A 24,513-nucleotide genomic window follows, 5' to 3' on the forward strand; every position below is an offset into this window, starting at 1 on the left:
TCACAACTTATAATTAAACTTTAGAATAAGAAGTAATGTGTTGTTTCAACTTAAAAAGTACTTGTTTGTGCTTGACTTAAAATAGTAAGTTTAGTTAACTTTAGTTTAGTTGGATATTTAAGTTATCTCAACAAATTTTAAGTTAAGAATTGCAGCTACATTTTTACAGTGTAGGCTGTTTAAAAAAACCACAGATTGCTGCATCTGACCAAAAAAACACTTTATTAAAAACAAACTTTGTACATTCTTGGTTTTTTAATTCGATTTTTCTTTTTTAATAGAGATAGAAAATGTTGAAAACCAAGGGGAAAACAACAAATTATATACAGTCTGGAGAAGTTTCTTCCAAAAGTGATATAACACGTGATCAGGAAAATAGCGATTAAAGAGGATTTGGATAAGGATTTTTTTAAATTGGAACAGGGAAAATACAATCTCCAATAGAAACATGGAGGGAACATCTTTATAAAGTCTTAGCATTTGGTACCATGATGAAGCAAAACAGAAACTTCATTGGTTTTATTTGCCTTCAGTGTTATCAAGTCTTTAATCAAAAATAAAAGGCTGTTATCCTTCATATTCTTCATCCTTTAGATCATTATCTTATAGCTTCTATGTTATCAACAGAAATAATCATATTTCTTTCAAAACGAGAAAAACATTTGACATAGATGACCTTAAATGTCCTCAGCAAGGTTTTGCAAGCATCATAAACATTCGGCGATCTTCTCACTGGTCACTTGTGTTAAAGTCTGTTTTTAGTGAAAAAATGCTTTAAAAAGAAAAGATAAGTTTCTATTAGTGACACTTCCATGCATGAGTGGTGTTGATTTGAAATGGACAGCAGCTTTCAGTGTAGTCCTGAGGCAGCATTTGGTGTCAAGAGTTTCCATTGCTTCAGTAAGTTCAACTCTCAGCTTTATATTCTACAGAGATATTCCAGGTGAAGGCATCTGACATGAAGAAGCTTTTCAAGACCTAGCCTATAGGCCTACATAATGCTGTCAATGATAATACAATGAACCGAAAAAATTTCAGGGAACAATAGACGATTTTTAGAGGGAATAAAGAAGAACAGATACCCGCATGCATTGGAACATCAAGGTTTGTTGTTTTGTTTTTCCAGAAGGGAGCACTAACACTATAGGAACATAGCAGACTACATCTATTTGAATGGATTAGCCAGCAATCCAAATGCCTGTTTTAGTGTTTTTCATTCCTAAAGAGAGAATAAAATCTGGTGGTAGTTTATAAGCAGGAGCCGAATTCTTCATTCAAACTGGCTATGAGAAACACACATTTGTTACATGGAGCTTAAGCAAAGTCTTCTCCGCCGCATTTGCTAGGCACAATGGTCCAAGGTTGGCATCCTGGCATTAGTAGGCAATGCCACATTCTGAGTATCACAATTCATCAAATAAATTCTAAAGGAGGGTGCTGGAAAATTCTTGCCAATTTCTTGGCTCAATTACGGAGTCGCGATTTGGTTAATTAATCCTTTTCATTTCATGCAATCTAATTACCGAGAGATACAGTAAATATTGACATCTGCAGTCAATCCGATAGGAAAAACAATGGACAATTGCAATTAAGGCGCCGAACACAAGAAGCTGGTGATTCTTGCGACAAGCACTGCACCTGGCAGGACGCTTTGCATGCTTCTGCAGTGGGTGCTGGTGATTTGAATGGATCCAGAACACCATGAAAACAGATCACGGGGCTCCTCCTAGTGGTCGTTGTTATAAAAAACCTGATAGTATTAGGGAGAAGTCTCATGGAAACAGTCATATTTCACCCCAATATCAATCTATTTTTCAAAATAATATTGTCTCTAAAGAAAAGGAACTCTATTTTTAAGACCCATGTTTTTTTTTGTGTGTGACATTTTCATGAACATTAAGCACGTTTCCCTCCCACATTCTCATTACTAATGCATCCGGATGTTTCTCATTATTCTCAGTGATCACTCCCATTAAATTTTCATTTCTGTAATTAAAATTCATCCTGTCCAGAAAGGATCCTTTTTTTAAATCAGCATAAATCCAGCGCAATAAAATACTATGATGATCCTTAAATCCATGATTATTTTCTTCTATTACAGTAATGAGAATTGGGTTTGTGCTTTATTGTCAAAGAAAATAATGTCATAAACCTTAAAGAGTTGTTTCAAAACATAATTGTACTTTTGATTTTGGAGTGAAATGTGTTCTTGACAGGTTTCATGAGATTCACACTTTCATTCTTGCTTCATTTCTGAAGAAATGCATTTTTTTAATACATCAAATGTTAATTTTACTTAATTCTTCCAGCAAATTTGATGTGATTGTATATAGTAATACTGGTAATTACAGCCTGAGGAAATATAAACCATCATAAATACATGTGATACAGATAAATTTGTTGTTTGAGCCGCACAGCGACCTTTGTGCCATTCTTAAAGGCATACAGTAGTTCACCCAAAAATGAAAATGTACTCACACTCAAGCTGTTCTAAGCCTGTATGAGTATGTATGAAGTATGTACGTATGAATATTTTTGGGAGAATGTTGGTTACCAAACATTTTCTGGTCCCCATTGACTTACATAGCATTTTTTTTCATGCTATGGAAGTCAATGGGGACTGGCAATTGTTTGGTTACCAACATTCTTCTTTTGTGTTCAACAGAACAAATAAACTCATACAGGTTTGGAACAACTTGAGGGAGAGTAAACGACAATTTTCATTGTTGGGTGAACTATCCCATTAAATGTCATCATCCTGAATGAGCACAACATGTATACTCTTTTACATTAGTAATAAAGATACTAACAGAATTATAAATTTCATGAAATACCGAGTCACTGACTCTTTAACAGTCCATCAAAGTTTAAGATTTGGTTTGTTTTTTTCTCCTGCACATTTTAAAATTGCTACTCAAAATGACAAAAAAAAAGGTATGAATTTAGTCTAAGCACAGTCTTCCTGATTGTAATTTGCATAGAAATATTTTCATTAAACAAGATCCTGATTTTTCTCAAAGGGCCTCAAATGTCCAGTACTACTTTTGGAAGGTCTCACCAGCGAACAAAAACTTGTTTTATAGTGACAAATCTAAACCAAGGCTGGAAATAGTGTGATAGAATTAACTCACGTTGTTGTTTACTAATAGAAATATGGTGACATTTTGTCTTTTTTCTCTGACTAACCTTTTGCTGATTAAAAGGGAAATTTGACTAAACTACTTAAGTCTACAGGAACCCAGAAATGATGTGAAACTAGACGACAGCTTGATCTCATGCTGAAAACGGTCTTTAGTACAAGTGTTTGTCCCATGTCAGTGGTAGCTTAGCATATATTAGTATTACAAGGATGATAGGCTGATTTCTGTCAGAATTATTTAATTCTAACCGCTGAAAGGAAGCAAAAAGTCTCTTTAAAAGTCCACTATGGCATTCTCTCAGTCTGAATTCCATACACAGGTAAGCTGGTGTTTGCTGTAGTCTCTTTGTGTTTGCATGAGTGTGTGTGGGGGAGACTGTTTGTTTGCGTGTCAGACCAGCGTGCCTGGCGTGGGTCTGTCATTACTGGTCTCTTTAAGTGTCATCTCCTGCATTGTAGATGAAAGGGTATCTTGGTACAATGAAAGCTCCATCGACCTATAGGGAAGAAGAAAGAAGAGACGACAAAATCAATGAGGTATAAACATCTAAGAAAAGGAAATATTTGAAATGTATATAAAATATAATATTAAAATATATACACTACTGTTCAACAGTTTGGGGTTGATACATTTTGTTTGTTTGGGTTGTTTTAAAAAAATTATTTCATTCAGCAAGGACGCATTAAACTGATCAAAAGTGACAGTAATGCCGGGATTTGCATGAGATTAAATTACATTTTAAAATATATTCAAATAGAAAATGTTAAAGTGTAATAAATTTTACCATTTGTCATATTTCTTACCATTTTACTGTCTGGCCATAAAAGACTTCTTTCAAAAACATTAAAAAAATCTTACTAACCCAAAACTTTTGAATGGTACCATAATAAATATGAACATTTGAATGTTAGTTAAAATTGTTCATTCAAAAAATACTTCAGTTGATCTAACTGTTAATTGGTACAGCTTGAAATGTGAAAAATGCAGAAAATGATCATGTGACACTGAAGACTGGAGTAATGATGCTGAAAATTCAGCAAATGAATAAATTACATTTTAAAATACTGTATATCAAAATAGAAAGCAGTTATTTTATTTTTATTTTATTTGTAATAAAATAAATGCAGCCTTGGTGAGCATAAGAGACTTTTTTCAAAAACATAAAAAACGTGTAAAATATTTTAAATGTTATTTTTTAAAACAATATACTATTGTTTTACTACTATAATAAAAATGCATTCAAAAACTTAGTGAAAATGCATTAGTAAATGCAGAAAAGAACATTGACCAAGATAAATAATTGCTGTAAAAGTCATGATGCCTAATATATATATTTACCTTTTCGAAAACAAGGGTTTCTTGACTGATGGTTCATGTATCATATGAATGTAGATTGTAATTCAGTCTGCAATTACCTGCCGTGTAGAGGGTGGCCATGAAACGTGGCCGACTGAGGCATCTGCGGATAGGATGTGTCCGTTTGAAAGGACTGTGGCTGGTGTTTTAGGGGCGGATGGGGTTGCGAGGTGTGCAGAGAGGACGTGGTACGCCTGCGTTGAGTCTGTGTCCCATCTTTGCCCTTCCCTCCATTGGCCGCCTGTCCCAGCGCGTTCCTCAGATACCAGTCTCTCAAGCCCTCCAGCGCCAAGGCCTTGTGCAGGCTGCGTGTGGGGTCGTCGGGGGTCGTGGGTGCGGACGACTCGGTTGGGTAGTGTGGTGGTCTGTGAGGGTGGTCTATGTGCTGGTTATGCAGTGCATTAACGGCGGTGCCATTGGCGGTGTTGGTTTCAGTGTAGGCAGAGAGCAGGATAGACTCTTGCTGGTGCTGCTGCGAGGGAACGAACGGCCCGCAGGATTTGGTGCGCGTCACTTTGACCCTCCGAGGCTCGCCGGGCTTCCCTCTCAGCATTAGCGGGCTGTAGGCCGGAGGGCCGTTGCCCAGGATAAGCTGCTGCGATTGGGGGAAGCCGTTCCTGTAGGGAGGTGGTGGAGCATTGGGACCTTCGGGCCACGGTCGGGTTTTTGCGCTATTTTGGACCTGCAGTCTTTGCTGAGCTTGCATCTTCTGCTGTTTCCCCCACACATAATCTATGAGGATCTCATTGTAACCGCCACCTCCGTTCGTTCCTCGACCTCCCACAGCCGAGCGAACGCGGGCCAGTTCGCTGTGTCCGTTTACCTGCCGTTCGGGGCTGCTCCGCTGTGCCTGTTTTAAAGTTGTGTCCATGATTGCTTCTGAGCTCTTGTACGGGCCGTTTCGAACAGGCATGCCTAACCTTTGACCTCCCTCTTCCAGCGCAGAGGCGTGCCGGTCGAGTAACGTCTCGGAGCTATTGCTTCGCCTGTGCCCTTGCTCGTAGGACCCCTCCTGAGACTGCAGAGGCACCTGCTGGGACGCCTCGGGATTGTCTGACCACTGCTTCACGGCAGCAGTGCCGCTAGATGATTCTGACCTGCGCACACAAACAACACATTCAAATACACTCACTACCATTTAAAAGTTTGGGGCCAGTATGATTTTATTTTATTTTTTTACTTTTATTCAGCAAGGATGCATTAAATTGGTCAAAAGTGACAGTAAAGACATTTACATTTACAGTAAAGAAATTCTATGAATTTTTTTGATCTGTCAAAAACAATGTTACCTTAAAGGGTTAGTTCACCCAAAAACAAAAAATTATCCCACAATGTACTTACCCTCAAGCCATCCTAGGTGTAAATGACTTTCTTCTTTCAGCCTTCTTCTATAACACAATCTGAGTCATATTAAAAAATATCCTGGCTCTTCCAAACTTTATAATGGGAGTGAATTGTACCTTGTATTTTGAAGCCCAAAAAAGCTCATCCATCCATCATAAAAGTAATCCATACGGCTCCAGACAGTTGATAAAGGCCTTCTGAAGCGAAGCGATGCGTTTTTGTAAAAAAAATATCCATAGTTATAACTTTATGAATTATAATAATGGGCTTCCGATAACTGCCGTATGCAAGTCAAGTTCCGGCGGGAGAGTGTCCTCTGACCGGTTACGCAGTAATTACACTCCCATTATAAAGTGTGGAAGAGCCAGGATATTTTTTTATAAAACTCTGATTGTGTTCGGCAGAAAGAAGAAAGTCATATACACCTAGGATGGCTTGAGGGTGAATAAATTATGGGATCATTTTCATTTTTTAGGTAAACACCCTCATGTCGTTACAAACCAATATGACTTTCTTTGTTCTGCGGAACATAAGAGAAGATATTCTGACGAATGTTAGTAACCAAACAGCTTTAATTCCCACTGACTTCCATAATACGGACAAAAAATACAATGGAAGTCAGTAGAACCGAAACCAACATTCTTCAAAATTATCTTTTTTTGAAGAAAGAAATGCATACAGATTTATTGAGTTAATAATGACAGAATTTTCATTTTTGGGTGGACTATCCCTTAAGCTACCCAATGAATGAAATGACAGCCACACAACACATCAGTCTCCAAACATGCTGATATCAGTATCTCCCGGCACTGCGGCACAACAAGCTGCTCTGTATCTGTAATTGAATTGAGTGGGAAATAATGGGGCTTTACGCTCAACCTCCTTAGACATCCATTACTTCATTACACCTTATTGCAAATAAGTAATTTAATCAAAATGTTTGTGCCATTATCAATTCAGGCCATTTTAACTATAATTAGCTTTATTGTCAGCATGCAAGCTGATCTGCGCAGTGTTTTAACCTACGTTTGTGCATGTGTGTTGTGCGCATTTGTAACCTGATGTGCACTCCTGTTATTCCGTTGCGGGACAAGAGCGGAGTTGCTGGTACACTTCTACCTTCCAGATTCGACACACTTCTTGGAAGAGTGTGACTCGGGCTGGGAAAAAAACAAAGTCTAGTTACATCTTCTTGTTATAAATCTAGCAGCACACAGTTAACAAACTTGATCTATGTTATATGGTGACAGAGACCTATTTATAAAACTGATGAAGTTAAGTTATGTTTTGATTCTAAATTGTAGCTTTATTATTTTGGTAGCACTTTATTTTACAATCCTGTTCCCCATGTACATACTAGGTACTAACCCTGAACCTACACCTAAACCTAACCTTAACCCATGTAGTTACCTTATATTACCCAGTATTTGCTTAGGTAAGTACACTATAAGTACATGTAAGTACTATAAAATAAAGTGCAACCATTTATTTTTATTATACAGTGATATTTTAATAGTCACATGATGCATATAGTTACAGCTGGGGTTACACTTTACAATGTCTTTTAGACTTTTGCCAAAATATCCATGAGTAGCAAAGAGCCTTTGTTCTAGAATCAGCTATACATTTTTCCCGTCTAAATGAGGTGATTCACGATCAGCTTTTCAATGCTGATTCACCTTTGGATCTACATAAAGTGTAAAAAACAGCTGTTCCTACTGTCTCATGCTGAGCACGAAAGCAAATTGTGCTGAGCGAGTACCTGGCTGAGCTGGCCACAGAGTTGCGGCGAGTTTTTATCTCGTAATAGATCTCCACGGGGGAGAGTTTTCGAGAGAACCTGTTGTCTGGACTCCCCGAGACCAGCCGGGGACGTGAGGGTGACAGGCCGTCAGAGGCGTCTTCTGAAGGAGAGAGAGAGAGAGAGAGACTTAAGAGGTTGAGACAGAAACCAACTTTCTAATTCACAGTTATACGCTTTTAAGACATACAACCGTTCAAAGGTTTGGGGTCGGCATGATTTCTGAAAGAGTCTCTTATGCTCACACCAAGGCTGCAGTTGTTTGATCAAAAATATAGTAATATTGTGAAATATTTATTCAACTTAAAATACCAGTTTTCTATTAGAATATACTTTAAAATGCAATTTATTCCTCTGACGAATAAATTCCTCTCCTCAGAGTCACATGATCCTTCAGAAATCATTATAATATGCTGATTTGCTGCACAAGAAACGTTTCTTATTACTATCAGTGTTGAAAACAGTTTTTGTGGAAACCGTGGTACTTTTTTTTCAGGATTCTTTGATAATTAGAAAGTTCAAAAGAACAGCATTTATTTGAAATAGAAATCTTTTTAATGTCTTTACTGTCAATTTTCACCAATTTAATGCATCTTTGCTGAATAAAAGTATTCATTTCCTGTTCTTTTTGTTATTACACAACGCAATCTTGAGGAGGTTAATGTGTGTAACAAAGAAGTTCTTATCATTTAATTTAATTAAATAACAAAACAAAGCAAGTATGATCTGCGCTCAAATGCTGCACAAGCTATATTTGTGCAGTTGGTTTGATATTTGTATCAAATATCTTATTAAATGACATTTTAATATTTTTAAGTGTGTCTTAAGTGTCTAAATAATTTTTGGGGCCACTGAACATACACAAGTGCGAATAAAGGAGGGCTGTTATGTATCTGAATGCCATACCCTCAGAAAATAAGCACAATCAATGACTTAGTCACTATATTAACTAATTTGTTTAGTCTTTATTATTGACAACTTTTTCCTGTCATTTTTTTGTTGTTGTTATTTGCACTGATGCTTTGGCAATATTGTAAATAAATAATTTACTAAAAAAAATTGTTAATATAGTGACTAAGTCATTGATTGTGCTTATTTTCTGATGGAAATTGGCATTCAGATATGAATTTTGCTGTAATCGATACATAAAAACCCAAATATTAACTAATTTGTTTAGTCTTTATTACAATTATTGACAACTTTTTCCTGTCATTTTTGTTGTTGTTATTTGCACTGATGCTTTGGCAATATTGTATATAAATAATTTAATCACATTTCTTAATCGAAATTGAAAACTGATAGAGAGAGAGAGAGAGAGAGAGAAAGAGAGAGAGAGAGAGAGAGAGAGAGAGAGAGAGAATGTGTGAGAATCAAAAATGCCTCAGGGAGAGGATTAGTTTAGTGAGTGTTAATAACAGGCTTTTTGACTCATTGATGTGAAGACTCTAATGACCCCCGCGGGACTCTCCATCCTCTAAACTCATCCTGCCATTGTAATAGTGTTTCTTATCTCTCGCATTCATTATCCTGCTAATGTAAAGCACTGATCCGTGCCATAACTCACCAGTGTCCTGATTGGGGGAATCTGACGTGGAGCTGCTCTCTGACTTCACCGCGTTATCTGCGGATATAAACATTCACACATTATAACTGAACTTATACACACATTACATGAAGTCACATTAACACACTGTATTGGCTCTATGCTGCTGATAATGGATGAGGGTGTAATATTGTCCAATGGTCATTTTATGTGCTAGACATGAAGAAAAAAAGTCAGCTAAATCTGACAAAACCTTTTTTCCAGATGTCCTCAAAGCTAAAAATGTGGATAAGAGTAATATTTAAAAAAAGAAAATCGATATTTATATTTTTCTATATATTTATAAAATTGTGGAGATATGTATTAATGATTTTAACTTGCATTTTTAACAATTTATTATTTAAAGAGGTTTGACTCTAATGTGATAATTATATGTAAAAGACAAAGATTCAATTGTCGCAATAAACAAAAACAAAAACAGAATAAAAATATTTTTTTACCTTAAAAATGCAAAAAGATTTTGGGGAGGTATGCTTAAGGGTAGTCAATAGTTAATAGTTTCATATGGAAACAATACGTCTATAGTTTGGCTTCATTCAGAAAGCTACATAAGTGTGTGTGTTTGTTCATTTATTTACTGAACTTGCATCATCATTTTAGTAATAAAGGCCGGAAACAGGCCGGTTACTCGACAGTTCCTGTTGCACAACGTCAGTGCATCTCATTTAAGGCGGACTGTTTTCCATGTTTGCACACAAGAGACAACCTTCCCTTCTAAATTTATATCACATACACAAACATGCAAGCATAATCAACAGTTCCCACGGTCCAAAAGCCAGACCACCAGTCTGACACTAAACCGATCTGATCCGTTGTAAACCACTCCTCGTCCTGTCTCTCACAAGCCAAGTCTGATCAGGTAATTCACCACATTTACATGAGTTACGCACCACATGTACTGTAATATCAGAATAATGGTTAATATGATTAGCTTTAACCTTTGTTTTCTTGAAACTGATCTCTGAGTCTTTAGTTTGATCTGTTAACCAGTCTCTGTTATCTCAGCACAGTTCAATCAGACATTATTAGCTCAGTCTAATCTATAATCATTACTGTATGTCAGTTTTATCACAGCTGGTTCGCTCAGTTTGATCATGGGCCGAGCAGAGACAAACATTATCGATTCAAGCTGAGCAGCTAATATAAATAATCAATTTGTATGTGTTTACCGGGTTTAATGGACAAAAAAATGATCATTCTCAATGGGCAGTTGACATGCTATACTTTAGTAAGAAAAAAAAAGATTTTTTTTTTAATATATATTATATAATACATTATATATACAGTCACCTCAAAAAGTATTTGGATACTTGGTTTGATTAATGACATTTTTTAAATGTGGTTTAAATGTCCAAATAATTTTAGGCCATGCCGTTCAAAAGTTTGGGATCAAAACTGACAGTAAAGACATTTATAATATAAAAAAATATATATTTCAAATGAATGCTGTTCTTTGCACATTTCTGTTAATAAAGAATTTGTTTATGGTTTCTAAAAAAAAATATTAAGCAGCACAACTGTTTTCAACATTGATAATAATCAGAAGGATCATGTGACTGAAGACTGGAAAATTCAGCTTTGCATCACAGGAATAAATTACATTTAAAATATATTATAATAGAAAACACTTATTTTAATTTGTAATGATATTTCACAATATTATCGTTTTGACTGTATTTTTGATTACGTAAATGCAGAAGATGTTTCTTTGAAACATTAAAACATCTTTCTGTATATATGAGTAAAATATTCCCAAATACAAATTTCAGGCATGAAATGGTGTTTATTTCCTCTGAATATTCTTCAAACCCACCTGTGTGGCATCCTCTGTGAACGGTGCGTTTGCTGTGTGAAGGATGCTGCTCTGAGTCGGCGTGCCTGCGGAGGGCGCCGCTGAACAGAGTTTTCTTTGTCTTGCGCTGAGAGGCGTCCTCTTCCTAAGCCAGCACAAACATTGAGCAACTTATGATGTTTATCCATCATGTATCCAATATCAAATTAGCGGCCACCCATATCATCTCAAACTCCACGCACCTCATTTTTCGTGTTTTGTTTGGAACTGCTGCGGGACAGACCCGCCCTGCGCCGCACATGAGGGACTTTCTCTCCGGTTTCCAGAGGATACTCATGAGGAACTTCACCTGTCATTTCCTAAAACAAATGTATGATGAGCAAACATGAACAAGATGACTTTTCATTATTATTTTTAATATATTAAAGCAGCCATGTTTACTTTTGCAGAATATTATATTTGTTTATATTAATTTATTTTAATTTAGTCAAGTTTGAACAAAACATTTACTTAATTATATTTTTACTTCAATTATTTTTCAATTTAATTTCATCTGTAGAATTTAACAGGCTGTTTTGCTGCTATATGTTCTATATGTACATGAGCTCTATTATGATTGGCTAGCATTTATGAATGTGAAATAAATAATGATATTTCTGGTAAGACGCTGGTGTGAACACACTGTTAATGTGGTCATGGATGTGACATCATAACCACAACAATTTTGGAATGACACGTATTATCAGCTTAATTTTCATAAGCAATCTCTGAAGGGAGTTTTGCGTTACATTATGCACTTTATTTCAAAAGAGAAAGAAAAATCCTCTTTTCCACTCCTTTACATGGATTTTTCATCCAAAAATGAAAATTCTGTTATCATTTACTCACCCTCATGTTGTTCCAGCTGAAGAATGTGGGTAACCAAAGCCATATAGCTTATATATTTTTCCCATACTATGGAAGTCGATGACTGCCGTCAACTGTCTGGTTACCAACATTCTTCAAAATATCGTATTCTGTGTTCAGCAGTAGAAAGAAACACATACAGGTTTGGAATAACTTGAGGGTGAGTAAATTATGACAAAATCTTGAGGTGAACTATCCCTTTTGAAGGAGAACTCTGGTCAATTTTAACATTGAGCTCATTTTTCTGTAAATTTGGAGTGCTGTCAATACAGAGAACAACACAAAAATCGGTGTTGCCTACACCATGTTATCCTCTTTTTCAAATTTGCACCCTGTTGACTTCAATGGGGCAAGTTTTAAACCTGCTTTTAGCCTCTTAACATCCTTGATGTGTCATTACAATTGCACAGCTAATGTGAGTGATTCCTTCAGAGTGATCACGGGTGAATCTGACTGGAGTAGATGTGAAAGATATTAATAAAAATGATGTTATTTCAGCCAGCGCACATACCTGTATTTACATCCTGTTTTTGGTCGAAGCCCATAGTAGTCGATTGTCGAGTTCACACGCATAGGTTTAGTTACCTATGATCACGCGCGTGAACTCGACAATCGATTACTGTGGACTTCGACCGAAAACAGGAAGAAAATACAGGTATGTGCGCTGGCTGAAATAACATCATTTTTATTAATATCTTTCACATCTACTGCAGTCAGATTCACCCGTGATCACTCTGAAGGAATCACTCACATGACCTGTGCACTTGTAATGACACATCAAGGATGTTAAGAGGCTAAAAGCAGGTTTAAACATTGCCCCATTGAAGTCAACAGGGTGCAAATTTTAAAAAGAGGATAACATGGTGTAGGCAACACCGATTTTTGTCGTTGTTCTCTGTACTGACAGCACCCCAAATTTACAAAAAAATGAGCTCAATGTTAAAATTGACCGGAGTTCTCCTTTAAGACATGAAGCAACATCATGAAAAACACACCTGAAGTTACATGTGTAAAAAAAAGCATTTTAAATGCCAAGCTTGTTGAGATACAAGTCCGAGCAAAGATCAGATGGGCTTGTGCCGGCATCTCTGCGGCGCCACATGATCTGGCAACCGTGTGGTTCAGCAGTGACACCAGGGAGAAATACAACGTTTATCGTGTTGAACTTTCTAACAAGTTCTAAATATCTACTTAATTAAATTGAAATTTGAACGTCAATTCTGCATCCTGTTGGTTCCCTCAATTCAAATTAAATTGAGGAATGTAATTGGCCTTTAAAACGATGAGACACTGACCGCCTCCTGCAGACACACACGTTTGAGTTCTGCTAATCGAGTGTTGAGCAGCGACTGCAGACTTCTCCTACGCTCCTGCAGCTCCACCATCCGCTCCGCGTGCTGCTTACTGTCCTGCAGCTCTGCAAACACACACACACACACACACGTCATGTTACCTCAGACTTACTCATTTTAATTGTTTTACACTAGCGTTCAAAATTTTGGGGTGGGTACGATTTTTATGTTTTTGAAAGAAGTCTCTTTTGCTCACCAATCAAAAATACAGTAATATTGTGATATATTATTAACATTTAAAATAACTGTCTATAATATATTTTGAAATGTAATTTATTCTTGAATTTTCAGCATCATTACTCCAGTCTTCAGTGACACATGATCCTTCAGAAATCATTTTAATATGCTGATTTGCTGCTCAAGTAATATTTCTTGTTTGTTGTTATCAATGTTGTTTTTTCAGGATTTTTTAAAATACATTATAAATGTATTTACAGTCACTTTTGATCAATTTAATGCATCTATGTTGAATAAAAGTAGTAATTTCTTTCTTTTTTTACACTTTTTTTAAGAACTATATTTTAAATTATATTTATATGTATATATATATAGGTTTTTTTTAAAGTTCCTAAATTTTCCCCTAGTCAGGAAAGTATTGATTTGTTTTTTAAATTGTGATTTCAAAGGCTAGATAAAAACCTACATAGTTTAAGTAGTTTTTAAATCTTAAATAGTTTAAATCCTTATCCAGTAATGAAGAATGACTGGGAAAGACATGGAAAAGCACTGGTCAAAAAGTGTGATTATGGGTTACTGGTATCCTGTGTATACCTTAACCTTCCCAAATTGGACAGCTTTTGTCCTTTTTACTTATAAAATATGATTTAAAGGTGAAGCATGTGCTTTCTTATAATAAGATTTAGACCCTTTATGAAGATGTTCTCCTTAAAAGGTGTTTGTGAGGATATTTGGTCGCTACAATAACAGACAAAAACAAAACACACACACCCGTCAGACAAACAACTTGCAAAGTAAAATTCTTAGAAAGACAGCAAACAAACACACACAGGCACATGGAGGCGCTCACCAGGGCCTGTTATCAGGTGACTTTTGACCTCCATGTCATACGTCTTTTGCATCACCTCACTGCCTCCTGATTGTTAGTTTACCTACAGAGAGACAAGAAAACAAACCGAACATTACAATGACGAATGTCTCCGGCAGAAGGCTTAGCTGGATTCTACTCAAATCAGACAAGCGTGTAAATAGCTCACACGTTTCTTACCTTCTCACGGTTGGGTAACAGTCATATGTACTGCAGAGATTGGGACTTGTGGCCATGAAGCAGAAGCTGCTGGGTGTTGCTGCAGTGCTGAGACTGGCCTGAGGGGGGAGCCACTGTGCTGCTGCTGCACAACACTTCACCAACTTTATGCCCTGAAACACAAAACAAACCATATGAGACACTGGAGACGCCCCACACACAACAAGAGCTCTGAGTCTGGCTGAGAGATGGCTTTGAAGACAGAGAGTATCAGATCAATCACTTATATAACTGATAGAACAGGCAAGGTTTAGGAGATGTGACTGATGTGCATGAAATGGATAGCAAGGAATTTGATGAGAAAGGAGTTCATAGTGAGATTTTGAGTGTTTTGATTGCAAGCTTTTATATCTCAGCCAAACGGATCACAGTTTGAGACATTGAGACTCTCTCTAGAAGTCTTTTTCACATGAGAACAACCAGAGAAAGAGACGTCTCAATCGATGAGAAACAATTGAGAGTTCAGTGTGATTTTTCAAGGTTTATTAGTTGTCTAATAAGCCTGCCATTGTATATTATGAATATTGTTGGCTCTTTGGCGAATTGCTTTTCTTCTTTTGTAAGTCGCTTTGGATAAAAGCATCCGCTAAATGCATAAATATAAATCAATGGAGGGAAACCTAAGATTGTTTAGCTTTCTCTGGTGCACAAATTAAAAGATATGAGAGGTTTTTAGAGCTTTCAGAACATTGCTGTTATTGTTGACTAAAACTACTATTAAAAATCATTTTCATTTGAAATAAATCGCAGTGTTATTTTAGTATTATTTATATCTTATTATAGTAGTTTTTAATTTTTAATTAATTTTTAGTTATTTATAATAAATATTTATTTCTATTTTGTTTATAATATAAATTATACATTTTAGACAAATGTATAAACTTAAAAATGTACAGGAAAATTAGAAATGCTGTCTTGGCAACTTAAAATAAAATAAGTTTAACCAAAACTAAAACAAAAATTTATATAAAATTTAATTAAATCTAAATAGAAATAATAAAAATAAAATAATAAAATGACAAAAGCACGTAGCAAAATTACTAAAATAAAAAAAAGTAACCATAAATAAATATTTATTTATCATAAATAAATAAAAGCTAATTCAACATAATAATAGATACTATAGCCTACTATAAATAGAAATATATGAGGTCAATTTGAGATTTTATTTTTATTTATTTGCACTTTCAAGATGGTTTAGTTGGCCCAAGTCACATTCACATCTGATTTTTCCCCCTTCAATTTCACATGGAATTGCCTGTGGGAACTCCGGACAGGAAGTGGACTGTGGTGTGCAGGAAGTGGCTCGTGAAGCAGGAAACCAGTGCGGGAAACTGAAATGGGAGGCTCAGACTGACCTATAAAACAATACGGGCAGAAATCCTCACGCACAAAAACACTCTCACAGGGCACGAGTCATTTCCTAGGATCAGCCGTAAACAAGGAGCACAATGAGGAGAAAGGTCGAAAAACCTAAAAAACTGCATCTCACGCCGTTTCCTGTCCGCAACCTAAATAAACCTCAAAAAAACCAAATGTTTTCAGCTTTAACGCCCAGTGGTGATCTATTCTTCACAATGCAGTTTTTCAAGCACAACCGTCAGGAAGTAGTTATTATCTCGGCTGCGTGAGATGGGCGGCTCTCTCTGGACGGCCCGGAGCGGCTCTGTCATTGAGAGCGCGTGAATGATGGGTGTCTCTGAAAAATGTAAAAGGTTATAATCATAAAGAAGGATCAATAGAGTCCTATGCGGAAATAACTTGGAGAAAATGGTAGCAGATGACTGAAGCACACGTCGTAATTAAAAAAAAACAATAGAACAGTGCAGGTATTGTGTGTTGTCATGACCTAATCGTGCCCGTCACACACACTCGAGGGTCAAGGGAGGACAAATAAAAGCGAGTTGGGCCGATAAACGTAACACAAATATGTGCATGTTGCTAAAGCAAACACAACGTCTTCGCCTGTCTCGGTTTGCCTGGTGTTGGGTTTCAGCTAATGGAGTCACGCTGTTGTCAGTTTGAGCTTGATAAGATCCCTGATCCTGCTGGTGCCCTGCATTGAGGAGATGTTGAAGAACTACTCGAGTCTTCCAGCAACGTTTGCCAATTGTGAAGCTTTCACTGTAGCGTTCACCTAATTCGCCAAATGTTTTGATGAACCCTTTTCACAATATTGGTCCATTCCAAGTTATTTCTCATAACAGCAGCATATGTTGATCTCATTTCCCTATTGAAAGAGTCTTCATTTTGATTTTGGTGGTCTGCTAAAAAAAAATAGGTTTGAATGTTCAAAAACACATAGTTTTTCCCATATTCTCCATTGTTGCAGCACCTCCCTTCCCAGTCTGTCAGTAACATTCTGTTTAGTTCCTGTCTCTAAGAAGTCCCTCCTTCCGAAAAACACAATCTGCTCTGATTGGTCGGCTAGACCAGTGTGTTGTGAGCGTATTTCAGAAATGTCACGCCACTTACCATAAGTTTCAACACACTTCTAACGCAACTCAGCTAGGCCTTGATTCTTTTATTTTGTGTATGCCTTGAGCGGGAATTATTTAACTGAGGAATATTGTGACGTGTTCATTCCCGGAAGAAGACGCAATCGACTACAATCGAGGCGTTTCAGGGAGTTCAGAAACAGTGTGCACTGATATAGAGAATAACTCACTTTGGAGTGACTAGATTGAAAATATCTCTATTACTACTACTCATACATAGAGTGTTAAGGCCACCGTACCAACCACAACCACATAGCAACGCCCTGACAACTACACACAACTCATCAGGTTAAGAACTTCTGCACACCCAAACACTGCTCACATTGTCTTTGTAAAATATAAAAATCTAGGATAAATTCAGGTTTTGCAAACCAGCATTAATTTAGGGACTATAAATATGCACTAGACAAGCTGTGCATGTGTTTGTGTGTAAGTGAGAGAGAGAGAGAGATTCACCAAATGTCATGACAAATGTTCTGCGGTCCTCACAAGGTTTGCCAGCATTCCACTCTCTCATGTCGGAGCCTGTATTATCACTTTGTTCAGATGTTCATGAAAGCACAATCTGTCCATTTTTTAGCCTTCCCGCATTCATTCCTCTAGCCATCTCTCTTATTCTCTCTCTGTAAACGTGTTGCCTAATCCTTAACATGTAAAGAGACCATACTGTACACTTTTGTGGCATTTTGTAGCATATTTTTTCCTCTGAAGGTTTCCCCCAAATTTATATCTTTAAAGGGATACTCCACTTTTTTTGGAAATAGGCTCATTTTACAACTCCCCCAGAGTTAAACAGTTGAGTTTGACCGTTTTCGAATCCATTCAGGATGCGTAATGATATGACGCAGCACCTGATAATAGTCCCCAGCTCAGTAGCCTATTATCAGGCGGCATGTGCTGCGTCATATCATTACGCCTGCTTCACCCATGGTACTGCAGCAAAGTTTCTTGATTATTACGCAGGAATGAGAGTAGTTCCTAGCCATATCAGCCTAGAAAATCGCAACTTTTCATTTTCTGTCGGTCTTAGTACACGATGTAACTACAGAAGAGTCAAGTTTTAAATAGGAAAAATATCGAAACTCTTTGTTCATTTTTTTGAGAGAGATGCTAATGGTCTTGTCCGGTTCAATTCATTATGCTAAGCTATGCTAAAAGTGGGACCCCCAGACCCGGAGATCGGCTGAATGGATTCGAAAACGGTAAAACCGTATCCCTTAAATTCAATTTGTATTTCTCTCTCTCTCTCTCTCTCTCTCTCTCTCTCTCTCTCTCTATATATATATATGTGTGTGTGTGTGTGTGTGTGTGTGTGTGTGTGTGTGTGTGTGTGTGTGTGTGTGTGTGAGACCCTGGACCACAAAACCAGTCACATGGGTACATTTTTTTAAATTGAGATGTATACATCATCTGAAAGCTGAATAAATAAGCTTTGGTTTGTTAGGATATGACAATATTTGGCGGAGATACAACTATTTAAAAATCTGCAGTCTGCAATCTGAGGATGCAAAAAATCGAAACATTGAGAAAATCGCCTTTAAAATTGTCCATTTGTGTTCGTGATGTTGCTGCATTCATTTAACAAAAATAAATGTTTTATATATTTACGGTAGGACATTTACAAAATATCTTCATGGAACATGAACTTTACTTAATATCCTAATGATTTTTGGCATAAAAGAAAAATCGATCATTTTGACCCATACAATGTATTGTTGGCTATTGCCACAAATATACCCGTGCGACTTGTGACTGGTTTTGTGACCCAGGGTCACACATATATATTCTGTATACACACATACACGCATACAGAAACCGCCAGTCAAAAAAAGTGTAGAAGACATTTTTAAATGTTTTGAAAGAAGTCTCTTATGCTCACCAAGACGACATTTATGTTTAAAAAAAAAAAATATATATATATATATATATATATATTTATTTACTTATTTTGCTATTTATTTCTGTGATATACATGTGTGTGTATACAGTCATGTGAAAAAGAAAGTACACTCTCTTTGAATTTTTGGTTTTACATATTAGTCGTATTAGACATATTACGTAAAAAATCATCTGGTCCTTTGCAGGTCTTAAAACTAGGTAAATACAACCTCAGATGAGCAACAACATGACATATTACACTGTGTCATTATTTATTTAACAAAAATAAAGACAAAATGGAGACGCCATGGGTGACATACTGAGTACACCCTATGATTTAATTGCTTGTTGAACCACCTCTAGCAATCATTTTCTGTATGACTTTATCAGTCTCTCACATCATTGTGGAGGAATTTTGGCCTGCTCTTCTTTACAATGTTGCTTCAGTTCATCGAGGTTTGAGGACATTTGTTTATGCACAGCTGTCTTAAGGTCCCGCCCCAACATTTCAGTCGGGTTGAGGTCTTTTTCAGCCATTCTGGTGTAGATTTGCTGGTGTTCTTGGGATCATTGTCCCGTTGCATGACCCAATTTCGGACAAGCTTTAGCTGTCGGACAGATGGCCTCACATCTGACTCTAGAATACTTTGGTATAGGAGTTCATGGTGGACTCAGTAACTTCAAGATACCCAGGTCCTGTGGCTGAAAAACAAGCCCAAAACATCACCCCTCCATCAGTGTGATGGACAGCTGCTATGAGGTGTTTGGGGCTGATGTGATGTCTTTGGTTTTCTGTGCATTATGACCAAACATCTCCACTTTGGTCTCATCTGTCCAAAGGACATCGTTCCAAAAGTCTTGTGGTTTGGAGGCTTTCTCCTGGCAGCCCTTCCAAACAAGCCAAACTTGTTCAGTCTTTTTCTAATTGTACTGCCATGAACTTTAACATTTAACATGTTAACTAAGGCCTGTAGAGTCTCAGATGTAGTTCTTGGGTTTTTTGCAGTTTCTCTGAGCAGAGCACGGTCTGACCTTGGGGTGAATTTGCTGGGACGTCCACTCCTGGGAAGACTGGCAACTGTCTTGAATGTTTTCCACTTGTGAATAATCTTTCCTAATGTAGAATAATGGAATAATGTAGAATAACTTCAGATTGTTTGGAAATGTCCTTAACCTTACCAGATTGATGGCAGCAACAATTGCTTCTCTAAGATCATTGCTGATGTCTTCCCTCCTTGGCATTGTGTTAACACACACATCTGAATGATTAGCAGCACCAGTCTGCTACTTAATAAAAAAAAAAAAAAAGGGTGTACTTAGTTTGTGACACATGGCTTCTCAATTTTGGCCTAGTTTTTGTTATATAAATAATGACACACTGTAGTATGTCATGTGTTGTTGTTCATCTGAGGTTGTTTTTACCTAACTTTAAGACCTGCTAAGGACCAGATGATTTTTTTTTATGTCCTGATATGTGAAACCATATAATTTAAAGAGGGTGACCTTTCTTTTTCACATGACTATACATATATATATATATATGTTAATGAATGAATGGTTGTGCCATGATAAGCTGTAACAGACAGCACACCATTCTTTCTGTTTTTCCCCTCTTTTGTCTTTTTCTCTGATCCTTACAATCATGACCTTGATGTTTCGCATAACATCAACAATTTCAAACTGAAACAGAATGGCAATTTTTTTTTCTCAGGACTGCAGAATTGTCTCCTCTGGGAACCCGGTCTGTACTGAATCTTTCCTTCTTGCAGAAAGCGCTGAGGTTGGGGGTCAGCAGGTTTTTTTGCTCCCTGGACTCTCTGCGACCTCTCTGATCTCAATGGTATTTGACAGACGAGTTCTCTACTGTTTCGGTGCCTCCGTTAATTAATCCCACACTAACGAGGAAGTGTGGACACCGCTGCGTTTCCACATCACCGGACTGCACCGAAAACATCTTGCTTTTTTAACTGCAAAACAAAATGCGGAGTCACACTATCTTGGTCACTCAAAAGACAACTACACTCAGTCAAAACAGGTTTTTCTAAACCAGAAAATCATAGAGACTTGGGGATTGGCTCTTTTGGGTCAGTGAGCAACCACCTAGCAACCACTCAGAAAGCCCTAGCAACTGCATAGCAACATGCTAAAGAAGACTCCAAACACCCTAGCAACCCCTGGCTACAACCTACAACACCCTAACATGGTGGAAGGGAGATTTCCATGGACAAACATCACTCAAATTTTCTGCAAAAAACATAATTCATTTATATTCATCTGCATCTTGAAATGATACACAAACTGTAATTTTCTCCATGTATAATCAAAGAAAGTGAGAGCACCAAAATCTCGCAGTCCTAACTTTCGCCTGAAGTCATCCTGATTCAGATAATGGTGCTAAACAGATGCATGTGTGGCATTTCTCCTCCATTTGAAGGTCAATGGGGACCTTGGCGTCAGCTGAAGTATCTGCATGTCCTGACACATAGTGTCTATTGCTCATCAAGACATAAATAGCTTTGACCAAAATAAAAACAAACCAACAATAAACAAAACAGAAAGGAACATATGAAGACTAACACATTCCTCGAAGTTTGGAGGTTTCCACCGGAGACGGCATTTTCCCAAGATCCAAAATTATTAACATTTCTTTTTTGAGAAAGATAGAGTTGGTTTGATAAACCAGTATGTTATTTTGTTCGAACAACATGCAACTTAATGGTGAAGTTCTCTAGTGGCACCAAATGGAACTGCAAAAATAATGATTGTTTTAAATATATATAACTTATTATAATTTAAAAAGATATACATTTAATAAAAAATATTGACTTCATTATATATACTGTATATAGTCATATGAAGTCAAAAATTTATAATTTATTTTTTATCATCAGTTATATGTATTAACATCCAAAAAAATTACACACTTCAAAAACCAATCAATTCCAGTTAGCTCTCAACTGATTTGATCTGTTGTACAAATCATCACTGCAGAAACTCAGAATCACGTTTTCTCTTTGGTTTTATGTTCCAGGACATGCGGTGTGTATGCAGTAAACTGTTGCCACTTTGGCCAGACCGCATGTTTCTATGTTTAATTGCCATGCAAGTCTCTCCGAGAACTAAATTCACAGCGCTAGTGACTACATTTTGCCTTGAGAGCCTGGGAGTTTCCTCCATAATGAACATGAAAGTGCAGTGAAAAGAAAGCAAACCGAATCCCATGAGGCTTGTGGTCATTTGTCTCTGTTTTACTCAGGCATGAATCAGGTCTTGGCCTTTATGTGCAGGTCAGGTGATGCCAGTGAACCTTCCGGTCATGCTGAACTTTTGGCCCAGTTTATAAAGGAAACACGGGCCGTTGAACGTTTACTGCAATGGTTACATCACGCACCATGCGGCTACATCTGCTGGGCTTCCTGGTCATGTACAACTCAACCAGTCAGAGGGGTCTCCCAGGGGTCTCGAAAGGAAACAGTTGGTTCACACCTTGATGCTCTTTGCTTCTCACCACACCAGCACCTTGATGAGATCCCATAACCTTCTCTTCCTCACTACTCTCAAAAATCTGTTGTGCCTCCACCCCCGTCCGTCTCCTCTCAGCAGGCTGAGCAAAGGCCACATTTCCTCTGACTGGCAGCAACAACAGCTCCGGCTGAGCGGAGTCAGGGCGGCTGCAGACAGCAGATGGACTCAACATATGAACCAGCACCCCCCATTTCACAATCTCCATCAGAACTTAAAGCAAAGATCACGCATTACAAAACAGGAATGTTGGTGGAGTTATAGAAGGTGACAATATTTTGTGAGACATTTCACGGGTCAATTCTTCTGCAGCCGGGCACTGCAATAGTCCTCTTGGGTGGCGATTTCATAATGAAGCTTATACATACAGTGTCGTTCGAACATTTTGGGTTAGTACGCTTTTTTTGTGTGTGTGTAAAAACATTTTTAGGGCCCTATCTTGCACCCAGCGCAACTGACTTTGTACACCGACGCATGTATCATTCCTATTTTGCACCAGCGCACAGCGGACTTTTCCCTCCACAGACGCACGTCGGTTAACTAAGAAATACACTTGCGCTCTCCGGGGGCGGTTCAGAGCAAAGAGGAGGCGTGTTTCGGCGCAAACGTTCCCTCATGCTAATTTGCAGGTTTAGAAAACAATTCCGCCACTGACCGAAAAAAAATAGTTTAAAGTCAGTGGCGCGTTACGCATGTTATTATATGCTATTTTAAGGGCGCATGCTTGGCCATAATCAATGTAGCGTGTGCACAACGCGCATATACTTCGATTCTCTCATCTACACAGAAGCAGCAGTTTTCATTTTTGCAAATCATACATTATTACGATAGATAGATAGATAGATAGATAGATAGATAGATAGATAGATAGATAGATAGTTTATTATAAAAGCATACATCTAGCTTACACATTTACCCAAATTATCATACGCCTGTTTAACCGAAGTTAATTTGGGTGGGTTTCTCCATCCCCAACGCCACTTCTCTGTGTTTTACGGCCCTGACGAGAACGTCGGTCTCCTCGGCTGTGAACGCTCCTGGCGTGCGCCTGGCAAATCCGCCGTTATAATAGCAATCCGCCATGGAACAAGCACGCCTGCTCTTAAAGGGAATGTGAGATGACGCTCTGATTGGTTTATTTCACGTTATGCCCAAACCACACCTATGAATAATGAAGCTACTTCAGACCAACCCATTTTAGATTTGCGTCGGGCGCAAGAGTCATTTATCGTGCCAGTATAATAGCAACAGTGCCCAAGACCCGCCCACAAAGTTACTTGCGTTTCACGCTTGATACTTGCATTTCAGATCGTTAAAATAGGGCCCATAATGTTACAAAAGATTTCTATTTCAAGTAAAAGCTGTTCTTTTGAACTTTCTATTCATCAAAGAATCCTGAAAATAATTATTTCACAGTTTCCACAAAAATATTAATCAGCACAACTGTTTTGTAATGTTTTTCTTGTGATGCAAAATTTTCAGCATCATTACTCCAGTCTTCATCAGATGGTCCTTCAGAAATCATTCTAATATGCTCAATTTTTGATTATACAAATGTCGACTACAATTCAGATGTTCTTTAGCCGCTGCCTACGACCGAAAAATAAAATAAAAAGCTACTTAAATGCCTTAATTGAACTAAGGCCTAATCCTGGCATAAGCTAAACCCTGTCTGTGAATCCAGGCCTTTGAATTCTTGCACATGGGAACAATATAAGTCGACACCATTATGACTAAAAGTTTGCTAAGAAGTATTTCCTACTAAAGCAAGGCAGTATTTGACTCTGGTAAGTGTATCCATAGCAGACTGGTGGGAGTGGCCTTGGGCGGCAACCTGCCCAGTGCATTATGGGGTCAATTTGGCAAAAGGGAATACAGCAGCCTTTTTTCAGGTAGCAACGATTTCAAAACATTTTCACCTTTCTACTGCATAGGCAGCCAAGTTTACTGAAAGCCCTTTAAGAGATGTGCAAACAAATATATGGTTAAAACAGAACACAATGCTTTCCAGATGATGCACGCGGTGCCTCTGCATGTTTATCAACATAAACAGAAAT

At 37.5% G+C, this 24,513-nt stretch overlaps 1 protein-coding gene across 2 annotated transcripts in view; it reads right to left on the bottom strand.

The window, feature by feature from the left end:
- Nucleotides 1-206: 206 nt before the first annotated feature.
- Nucleotides 207-24,513, bottom strand: part of ccdc120a (coiled-coil domain containing 120a) — a 50,869-nt gene continuing 26,562 nt past the window's right edge. For both annotated transcript variants that reach the window (XM_084389226.1, XM_084389227.1), the window contains exons 2-11: nt 14,520-14,671; nt 14,322-14,403; nt 13,238-13,359; nt 11,279-11,395; nt 11,058-11,181; nt 9,206-9,262; nt 7,603-7,744; nt 6,899-7,000; nt 4,556-5,593; nt 207-3,636 (exon numbers count right to left, since the gene is read on the bottom strand). In XM_084389226.1, coding sequence (XP_084245352.1) covers nt 3,531-3,636; nt 4,556-5,593; nt 6,899-7,000; nt 7,603-7,744; nt 9,206-9,262; nt 11,058-11,181; nt 11,279-11,395; nt 13,238-13,359; nt 14,322-14,373 — 1,860 coding nt within the window. In that variant the 5' untranslated portion in view covers nt 14,374-14,403; nt 14,520-14,671 and the 3' untranslated portion in view covers nt 207-3,530. The remainder of the gene's footprint in view (nt 3,637-4,555; nt 5,594-6,898; nt 7,001-7,602; nt 7,745-9,205; nt 9,263-11,057; nt 11,182-11,278; nt 11,396-13,237; nt 13,360-14,321; nt 14,404-14,519; nt 14,672-24,513) is intronic.

This window comes from Rutilus rutilus (assembly GCF_951802725.1).
Source record: "Rutilus rutilus genome assembly, chromosome: 19".
Taxonomy (NCBI): domain Eukaryota; kingdom Metazoa; phylum Chordata; class Actinopteri; order Cypriniformes; family Leuciscidae; genus Rutilus; species Rutilus rutilus.